General features: G+C 39.4%; 1 protein-coding gene across 1 annotated transcript in view; it reads right to left on the bottom strand.

Annotated features, from left to right (window-relative positions):
- The window catches only part of GPSM2 (G protein signaling modulator 2), a 24,548-nt gene extending 18,211 nt beyond the window's left edge, over nt 1-6,337 (bottom strand). The window contains 2 exon segments of the mRNA XM_009639067.2: nt 1,149-1,463; nt 6,280-6,337. Coding sequence (XP_009637362.2) covers nt 1,149-1,210 — 62 coding nt within the window. The 5' untranslated portion in view covers nt 1,211-1,463; nt 6,280-6,337.
- Nucleotides 6,338-11,124: the final 4,787 nt, after the last annotated feature.

Below are 11,124 nucleotides of genomic sequence, written 5' to 3'. Positions count from 1 at the left end.
GAAACACTTAGCACAGATGAAGCATCATGCCCACACACTTTGGGATTTCTGCTGTCAAAGTCACGTTATAAAGATTTCAGCAAAGTAAAGAGAGCAGAGAGTACATTACAGTTTGTTTGCTCAATTTCTCCCTACTGACCATGAAAAGGCTCCTCCGGCTGACTGCACTGCTAACCAGAACTAACACACTGCTCATGTGAAACGAACTGCAGACCAATCCAATGGCAATCTAACGCTGTCAAAATGTGTTCGGAGCCAATTTTAAGCTGTAGCATGTGCTGTCTTACAAACAAGGATAGTGCTTTGTTCCTGGTAGCTAGCAAGAAAACGGCCTGCAAAGCAAGGATGAATGGGGGAGAGCGTGGGGGGGGGCACACAACAAGAACCATGCTTTTGATTTGTGTTTAAAACAATCGTCCCAGTGTCCTTTCCTATTGAATGAGCTGCAAGATTTACCCTTCCAAACACCAGCCGTCCAAATACTGTGCACTCGCACAATGCTGCTGCTGTTCAGGGTCATGAGAGGGAGTCTGCAGTGCTAGCAAGTTGTCCCACGTCTGTAAAGGGGGGTCCAGAAGAAGAATTATAAAAGCTCTCAGAAGGGAAATCACAAACCCTCCTGACTTGCAATAACAGTACTTTTTAGCCCAAGGTATCAAAGCAGTTTTTATCTGTCAATCAAATCTATTTTAGGCAAGGAAAGTACTGCTCTAGATGACAGCACACCTAAAAATTCATCATTCACGGAAGCAACAATGGAACAAGTACAGAGAACTTTAGCAGACAAAACTCAACAATTTGCATACACAGCGCTAAAGCTAGAAGAGGAGACAGCAGGTATTACTGCGCAGGGATCATGCTTCATATCATTCTAACAGAAACACAAAGAAACATAGACAATCATGTACTATTCTGCAACAGCACACAGTTCCAATACCATACAATCATGTAATTATATTAATGCAATCTACTGTATAACAAAAGTGAGTTTTCATAGTTCAAAAATCGAGAAAAGCAAAAACTCAGTGATTTTCCTTTCTGTTTCAGTAACACCAGTGACAGAGATATCAAACTATTTGATGCAACTTGTTTAGTTTTATATTATTAACAGCACTTATTCATCCATACTAAAATTAATACAGTCTTACCTGTATCGCACATGAAAGGAACGATCTTCACGCATGCTTATCAAAACAGTACTTTCCTCCATTGAGCTGCATTATCAGTAGAGAGAATACTACTGCTCTGTAGTACGGTAAGTACTTTACTACGGAGAATTGTTGTCAGAACACCATTCCAGTTAGTATATTAATAAGTTGGGAGTAAAGTTATCCTAAGCTGCTGCTGAAAAACTCTTCTTTATTACTAAGGTAAGGAGGTCACTGTCAGACACATCTTAGACCTTCAGAAACGTGTTCAAGTTCTTTCATCTGTGGCCCTTTAAGTTCCATTCAACTGCGTTTCTGCAAAGGGAACACAAGATGCTTGGCTTGAAGTCTCATAGTCAGTTAATAACGCATAACCACTTGCAGCTGATGTAAAAGCATAACACTACTCCTACCGAGCAGGAAGCAGCAGTCAACTTAAAGCCAGAGCCAAAAAATTCTACATACACATGGCAAATCCTGCAGGCAAGCGAGAAAGCAAAGAAGGTTAACCGAAAGCAGCGTGCTCCTTCTGTTAGCAACTTTGAGTAATTTACCCTTGTTAGTACTCTTTGGCCTCATGAAGTTCCAGGCAAAAAGCTTAAAGGATGAAAGCCATAATATAAAACAGATCACAAACTGCTTTACAGATAAACAGTACTGCTGAAACCCCGACAGCCTGCCGAACTGACATAATCCCACCTGCAGATCATCCATTCCAGAGATCATTCCACCCAGAACATTACGAGCACAGAAGCCAGGAGAGGTTTAGCCTCTATTCCCCTTTCCTCTCCCGGCTCCCAAAAGAAAAGGGAGGAAGGGATGGGGGTTTTTGGTCTTTTGGTTTTTTTTTTCATTTTTTTCACTAGCTTCACATTCCAAAATGCTGCAGCACTGTCATATGAGATCCAAACGCCACTTCAAAGGGATTGCAGCAGCCAGCACTTAGACATGATCAGGCTGGCAGAGAAAAGATGAACAGAAAAGAAATTCTGTATTCAAAAGTTTACCCACTTTTAAGTATATTTTTAATAGAGGAGCTGACATATTTATTGCTCTGTACTAATGTTACCTTCCTTTGCAAGTAAACATATAGTTGTGTAATTCACAAATGTGTATTTCATCAAGAGACTGCAGAGATGTCAAAAGACAAGAACAGAGCTCAGGTTTAAAGCTGTCACCAGAAGAAAATGCAACCCCCTCTCTTTTTACTTGTCCATGAGGGCCATGCCTTTTCCTCTCATTAGTTTTATCAAGTACCAGCTGTGAAGATTCATGTGTCCTATGATACTCTACCTTGACAGCACTCCTCAAACAGACCATCCACATTCTTCCAGTCAAACAACTACTTTGCCTTTCCGTGCTCATCATTAGAATTATTTGGCACCAACAAGTGGGTGTGGGTATATTTTTGCAATTACAAAGCATGACACATACAGTTTACAATACCATTGCAACCCACGTACCAGGAAGACTGCATTACAGGTATTTACTCTCCGGAAGTTTGTCCGAACCTCAGATCGGGTAACTCATACAAGCAGATAGCTGTAAGCCACCCAGGCTACAGCAATCACCCATGAGCATTCCCGCTGCTCAGAAAAAGCAAGGGAATTGAAAGTTCTCTTCCACAGATCGATACACATGCCCACTACTACATGCCACAAACGAAAAAGCGTTGTACTTTGGCAACTGCTGTGGACCATGAAATGACGACTGTGGTAATTTGTCTATTTATGCTGTAATTGTAATTAACTGAATTATTTGTTTTAAGAAGCTTTTTAAAAATAAAAAGCCAAATTTAACAGAAAACTACAGTTCTATTTAAAAGTACATCAGAATGACTCCGTTTATTTAAATACCAGTTATTATTAGCAGTACATTTCACATCAGCTGTTGATAACTTCATTTTATCTGAGCTATGCTTCTGTCCTCATACTTAACCTCATCCTCTGACCGATGCCACCATCTCCCACCAGCTGGAATCACTATTCCTGCTTTCTTCCCTCCTTATTGGCCATACAGCACATTCCTGGTCTTGGGAGGGTGATACGGACACACTCAAGTAGGCCAACCCATCATGATCACAGATCCAACAAAAATTACTGGGTCTGGTCTTCACACCTCACTTCCTTCACCCATGACTCATTAGGATCTCAAGTTGTACCTTCAACCATGCCAACATGTAATCAGTAAGCAAACTCAAGCATATTAATTAGAGCGGTTAATGCAAAATTCAGCAGGTGGAAACTGATGAGCCCTTCCACAGACAGCACCTCTCGGGCATAAACTGGCAGGATTATACCATAGCAGGTAAACCCTGCTCTGATGCACCTTAACTGTTTCGAATATCTCCAGGTAGCCTCTCTGGAGCCAGTGACCAACAAGAAGCTGACTCAGAGGACACAGTACTTCAGCAGAAAAGCCTCGGGTATTAGCAGCATGCAGGAGAAGTTCTACCCTGTGGGCATATCTAACAGGGAAACGGGCTTTCTCCTGAACTGGTGTTTTTAATTAAAACTTCATGTAGCATGAAAAAAGCACTTGGTGCTTACTAGGAAAAAAAAAAATCTGTATTAATGCAAAGCAGCTGCTTTAAACTTATTCTCACCTTTGAACAATACAAAATCCATATCCGTGTTAAAGAGCTGCCTTTCAGGAAAGCGTAAATAGAAAACTGAAGTTGTATACACACCTTTAAAGTGCACAGTTCTACTATTCCACCTATCAAATGCAGGAAGTCCTGGATTTCTTGTAATTTCAAAGTACCAGAAAAAAAACCACACAGAAAAAAGATGTGGCCTCCTTCAGAGGTGGACAATTAAACGAACTGCTGTTTACGAATTACACAGCGGTACGATACCAAAACCAACACCCCTGTCCCACCCCGCCAAAATCAAATAAAGCAAGGCCGAAGTTAGGCGGTCAGATGTGGTGGCCAGCTGATACCCCACAACAGACAAAACACGCACTTTATCAACTCTTGCTAGGAGCAAATGGTGAGCCGTACCTAGGGCTTATCCACCTGGTCTAGAGACAGCTAAAGGATCTTCAGTTAAACCATCAGTAAAAAGCTACCTTTGCCTCAGTTAAAGCTTCATCTGAAAAATGTTCTTATCACTGTCAAAAAGTCACTTCCCTTTCTTTTCTATGTAATCACAGATTTATGTAGAAGCTATATAGATACAGAAGCTTGGGGTTTGCATGGCATGAAGTTTTAAGACTGAATTCCTTACTAAATTCTATGATACTACTTTTAACTCAAGTCTCTGAAATGGCATGGAATCTATTAACTTAATTTTGGCAAATTTTATGATTAAATAATAAAAAAAAATCACAGCAAAATACTAATGCTGCATACTGGAAGGAATCCCACACAACAATGCTTTAAAAAGCGAAACCCCATCACGCTTGCACTTATTCAACCTTTTTCATAAGATTATCATCAGTGTCCTCAGGAAGGGAACCAAGGCCTAAAGGCTGACATTCAGAGAAAGCACACTTCAACCTTCCCCTAACACCACCCAACTGAAACAGTGATGTGTATGCTGAGACTTGAATGAGGCTTGCTCGCTCTCAAGAAAAATTACAGAAGCAGCCAAGACTCCCCCATCTTCAATTCTGATCAATATATTTCAAGTCCCTGGCAGCAATAAAACAATAGATGCAATTTCTTTCTCAAAAGCCTGTTATGCAAGCTAATCGTCCTAGTTATTACAACTTCCAGACAAGCGTTTCATATTTTAAGGCATTTTCCATTTCAGGAAAGATTCGATCACACACTATGAACTTTATCACAATGGTAGGCAATCATTTTAATCAGTTTGCAGTTCCCTGTTACACTGAACATCTACGATAGACCCCTTCATTTTAACTTTTGATAGAATACGGTATTTCCACACTAGAGAAAATGAATTGGCAAGCAACAGAAAGCCAATACTGCTATTTATTAGCAGTATATAGAGCCAATAATCACCGTGTAGTTGGAGACGGAGATGTTTTTTTTCCCCACATCTCCTCAAAACAGTACATTTCTGCAGCTTCATCGGCTCCTTCCCTCAACCCATACCTTCTTTTCTGGAGTTTGTCAGATCATCAGAAGCGTTGCTTTGCTCATCTGCAGTTACATGGCTGGCATATGCCGAACGGTCACTGCGGGGCTGACAAGCAGGGTATCTGATGGCTCAATTCTTTCTGCCTCTCCCTAAAGGAGTAATGCCTTCTCCACCCATCTGCTATATTTCACAAAGCTATAGGAAAGGAGCATCTGCCAAATGAAATCATCGTTGACTAAGAAATTCAAAAGCTACTAGAGGAAAGTACAGATAGAGGTAGACCAATTGCACAAATTGCATTTCCTTAGAAAAAACAGCTACAGAGATTTGTTGCTTCAAGATTAAGGTAAATTTCCCAATGGTGAACTAAGTTTGAATTTCCTTTCAAGGAAGGGGCTATAGCATGGGTGGGGAAAAAAAGGAAAAGAAGCTTTGAACTGGATTATCTAAAAACAAAACAGAGCTTTGCATACCCTATGGAGAAAGAGGCAGACCAAACAGCAACAAAACTAAACTGACAATTCTATTACTGAAACATAGGTATTAGCTTGGTTCCTGACCTTCAAAATATAAACCGGCGTATAAACACTAATAGTATAACAAGTAACACTCAGGAGTAGACAAACCATAACTTTAGTCTTCAATGCTGTCCAAGGATATTTTTAAAATTCACCTGAATTAACAAATAAGCCTAAAATAAGGCAAAAAAGCCCTTAAAATTCTGTATCAAGTTTAATATTTTATCTACATAGTAAACAGCATCATCATTAGCATTTCTTTAGTAATAAATGTTCCCCTGGGAATGAACCTTAAAATAACTGTATGCCATGTTGGGAAAAAGCTATTTTTTCCAAACCTTCAGCATAGAACAATACAAGTGACTAGTCACGAGCGTGGATTATGCAGATACAAGAAACACTACTAAAACCAGCGTGGTTACTCTTGGAAGCTTAATTTTAAGCTCCTCTCTGCGTCACTAAGGCTAGATAGGCATTTCATTACCAACATTAAAACACAAGTCTTAATGACACAAGTTGTTTCTGCCAGATCATAAAAAAAACTATTCCAAACAACTGTAATACCTGAATCCAGAAGCATCTTCCTTCTCAGAGTCAGAAAGAAGCTTGCCTGCATTCTTAAGGGTTATTTTTTTTTTTTCCTTCTATATGAAACACCCAAGCAGTAGATAAAAACCTGCATATACACTATGGAACAGAGAAACATGTATCACACCAAAAACTAAAGAAAAATTTAAAACGTTCTGTCAGGGAACATTAAAATTTCTGGCCAGAATCCAGTATCTCTGCTCACACCAAACACTCTCTTTTCACTCAGCAATCAGACTGAAATGTAAATACATTCCTTAAAATGGAATAATTAAGAACAGAAAGATGCCAGAAACTTAGGAGAACGACACAATACGTAAGTGACAAAACACATATCTCCTCAGTGCTAGTATATTCAGAGTACTGTCCTGGTTCCAGGGCAACTCTGTTAACTTTAGTAAATGTGAAGATGCCCTATTAGGCATAGTAAGGGTATAGTAAAGGTTTTTAAACAGACGTATTTAAGGCAATGATGCAGGCCATATAGCAACTTAGGTGTTTCAGAACATATCGCAGACAACAGCAGACAAACAGCTAGTGCACACAATTCCAGTGAGTAACACAAAGAAGCAACAAATGCATGTTAGACTGGTATCTGAGTGTATTAAATAACCAGTGTTTAATGATGCAAAGGTGGACCTCTCAGTGCCTCTATCACAGAGTATCTTCCCAGAACAGAACATCCTTTCTCTAAGACAATCAATATATGGCTGGAAATTAGCTTGCTACTTAATGTACATAATTACTGTCTGGTGTGGAAGTTAAAGAATTGGGTGTAGCTAGCACAAGTAACCACAAGCATTTTTATTACAAGGATATTCCTGCAGATAGTTTATGTAAGCCATCTATTTAAATCCTGAAGTAAGGCAATCCCACACCGTGACAAAATAAGAAAGGAAGAGAACATGAAGTGCCAGCAAAATGCAACTAATGTCCCCATAATAAAACTAATCAGGCAATGGAAAACAAATTCTAAATGCAGCAAGATTAAGATTTCAGATACAAGAAGACAGTAGAGTAACATCCTCTCTTTGCCTTATAAAAAGAGCACAGTCGGAATAGCTGTTAATTTTTCACATATTTGATACATCGAGGTATCAGGATTCCTTCACTTTATTTTTTTAGCAGAACGAGTTCTAAGTTTTTACATATTGTCATTCATGGCCTGAAAGCAAATATTCTGTTGCCTTCTTTCCAAGCATCCCACAATTGGAGATGAGATCTGCAATTTTAAAGTGCTTAAATGCCACAATAGACTTCAATGACAGTTCACAACAAAGTACTAACTTGTGATTCTTTTATTCTTGGCATTCGTTGAAATCATATTACCACAAAAGCAATAAGAGTTTTGTTTCTAAGTTCTGAATGTAAATTTGAACACTGCTCCTTCTGCTTATTAGGGACAACCTCATAACACAAATTAACATAGACTAGATCTCAGGCCTCTCCCAGCCAACAAGACATTTAATCAAGCACCTTCAGTTCGGGAAATGGAGCACGTTATACAACGTGAAAGAATGCCAGATGGGAAAAGTTCAGCACAAAACGTTGACTATTAATACTTAAGCTGATAGAGAAAGTTGATCACAAATCTCTCCACTAAAATGTTTCACTTGCCTCCTTCTTGGCCTGTAACATCTCTTAAAAAAGAGATCCTGGTAAGTAAAAGAAAGACGACAGTTACACAAGCATCTTGCAGAGAAAGGGGAAAATTGAGAGTCTAAATCAAAAAAATGTTTTTAAATCCTTAGAATCCCTGGCAGTAAAACACAATAGCCATTTCAGTGAAGCAATATAGCTGCTATTTCAAATGTCCTATTTCACACTGCGATGCTCATTCAGAGATTATGCAGGCATTCAGCATAAAGAACTCATTACCACTCCAGCAAGTTTTTATCCTGCAAGGAGCAGATGCAGCTCTCACAGAACCTGCGTTACACAACTTCAATGATCCACGGCAGTTTAGTGCCAGCAGCACCACCTGTGCCCCTCAATTCCCCAGTATTAGCAGCAAGTATTAACTGTCTTCCCTATTACGAGTTTACAACTGAACAACATATGGCTACAACCTGCAAAAACTGCAAAAGTGCACGATGAACACATACTACAGTGAGAAGGACACGTGTTGTTTTTTCTCATTGTTTGCTTCCTATAGACACAGGTACAGTTTATTTATGGCACATCACCCATGTAGAATTAAGGCAAAAAATGTTTGTTAAGGTGCCAAGTTGTAAACCGCTTTGCGTATTTATTCTAACATCCGGGATGTGGGTGCAAATCAATTCAAAAGCTAGTCAATGCATTTTTTCAGCCTGTGTGATGAACACTGAACTGGATTCCATTTTGCCCCCATATTTATCCACTACATTTACATATTACCACACAAATACGTTTGGTCACAGGTCCTCTAACCAACCAGCGATTGCTAGGTAAGGTACAGGCTCCAAAGTGTTGCATGCAAGGAACAAAATTCCTAACGGTATACCAGCACAACGATAGTAGAAAAAAAAAAAATGTACTAAACAGAAATAGTAAAGAAATAAAAAAGATTTAGAGAGGCTTCTTTGTAGACCATGTATGGTTTACATTCCCTGTAACTCAGCTGCATGCAAGTTTTCCCTTCCTATTAGTAAAAGGTTTAAAAATACACAAAAGTTTTATTATATGACCAAGAACCATATTCTTCAAACACTGCCAAATTTGAGTCCCAAGAGGCAGCTTGACATTAATCATCTGTTCAATACTACATAAATTTCAGACCATCTCTTACCAGTTTTTCCACTTCTCTTTTTCCTGTATTTTACATTCCTTATGTTGTGGTCTTCCACAAAAAAATACTTTATTTATTTTTATAACGACATTTGTATAGCTGACTTGCTGTTAAATGCCTAAATAAAAGTTAAGGTTTTTTTTTCCTTCACCTGGTATCTCTCTGTTCTTTCATTCACATGAATTGCAACTGCAACAACAGGCTAGTCTTTCAGAAAGTCCTAAGATCAATATTTACTCCTTAAACACAAACAATTTCATTAGGATGTTAGCCTTAAATACTACTAAAACCAAGACCATAATTACCAGATCTGGGCAGGAATGACTGAGTTGCCGAAAGCGAAACTAACCGCACGACTGCTACAAAAAAATGAATGACAAAAAGACAAAAGTACCAATATCTCTGGTATTAAATTTAAAAAGTGGAAAACCAGGAGAAACTAAAAACAACCTTATTTTAAGCAAAACAGAAGAATCCAGATAAACTGCATAAAACAAGAAATCCCCCCCCCCATGTTCAATAGTTAAAACTATGGACAGATAGCATTTATGTTTAGAAAAGACACCCATTTCTTAATAAAACTTTTCCTTCCTAACTAATGGGGAGCCCAGCTACTCTCCAAATCATAATGCTCATGGGGACCTGAAGAACACTGGTTTAGAAAATTGGTCTGCTGTCACTTGTTGCCAAGAAAAGGCTGAGAATTTACATTAGAAACTGTTCTAGCACACTACGAATAAATTCCCATGCTGACAAGGTGTAGGAGGGAAGACTCATGTTCAAAATTTTGCTGTTTTCCTCTGCAACATGCCAAAATAAACGAGTTTTCTATCTTTTTGCAATGCTTTCACTCAGCATTCATGCTAGAAGAGACTGGCTTGCTGACTACCAAAAGCAAGTCTAAAACAAGAAAGAATTGTGGTTTCTAAATATTTCAGAAAAAAATAAAAGAAAAAAATTAACAATTTAAGCCACGTGACAACGAGAGCACAAGAACAAAGCGGTAAGATGCCTATTAATACCTTTTCAAAATTACTTTGATGTAATCGTAAAGTTCTGAAGTAACTCTCCAGCAAGAGTAGCGGGAATGTATGATCTTAAGTGCTTTAAGCTGTCTGAAACAGTTAAAAGAGCATTTCAGTAACAGCGCTTTACGTAAAGGGACAGGCAAGACCCCCACAGGTTTTTTCTAGCCCAGTAACACTGTCTTAAGTTTCAGGTAAGCTTTGTCTCAGCTTTATATGGAAGTAACTTGAAGTATAAAGTCCTTCCATCCGAAGAGGGATGCATAACCACAGTTCAGAAGCCCAGGTAATCATTAACGGAACTAGTAAAAAGGAACACTGGCATTTTCAGCTCTAATATAATTTTTACTTAAAAGGTATAAAGTTTTCAGATACAATTTAAGGAGGCACTAGAATCTCTTAACTCATCTTTTTGAGGTGCAAGACTCAGCATGTTCTTCTAAATTCTGAGATGGCTGCGCAGCTCTCCATGGCAACCCAGGATGCACGCGCCCCGCAGCCCGCTGCAGCCTGCTGGCAGGAACCGAAGAGGAACGCTTCTGAAGCAGAAGGCAGGCGACAGCTTCGAGGTGGGGTACAACCTGTGTCTTTGCGATCAGGTCAGTAAGGGGATGAAGAATTCCTGAATAACCACAGCCCTCCGTTCAAAAACTGAGTAAGCAAAAGAAGAAGGGGAGGCACTGGAGCAACGAAGGCTACAGCCTAGTGGATAAATGAGGTTTGGTATAGTTGACCTTAGACATGCCACAACGTTTCTAACTCAAATTCTTGAAGAGTTTGGAACTTGTTCCTTCTACGCTTCACCTTTCACAGCATGTTTGCAGGTGCCTTTCTTCCCCCTGCTTCATTCCTCCCCGGAAAATTTTATTTACTATTTATCACATTCATCTATCTTGTTAAGCGCAACATAACTGACCGAAGGTACCTGACGTGACGCCTTTTCGCTCCTAACTCGCTTCAGAGAGACAAGGGCGCTCTCCCCGGGACAGCCGACCGGCCCGCGGCAGGCGTGCCTCGCCTGTGCTG

Source organism: Egretta garzetta, unplaced genomic scaffold (assembly GCF_000687185.1).
Source record: "Egretta garzetta isolate BGI_Z169 unplaced genomic scaffold, ASM68718v1 scaffold655, whole genome shotgun sequence".
Taxonomy (NCBI): domain Eukaryota; kingdom Metazoa; phylum Chordata; class Aves; order Pelecaniformes; family Ardeidae; genus Egretta; species Egretta garzetta.
The sequence above is the reverse complement of the archived record's forward strand: the minus strand, read 5'-3'. Positions and strand labels throughout refer to the sequence as shown.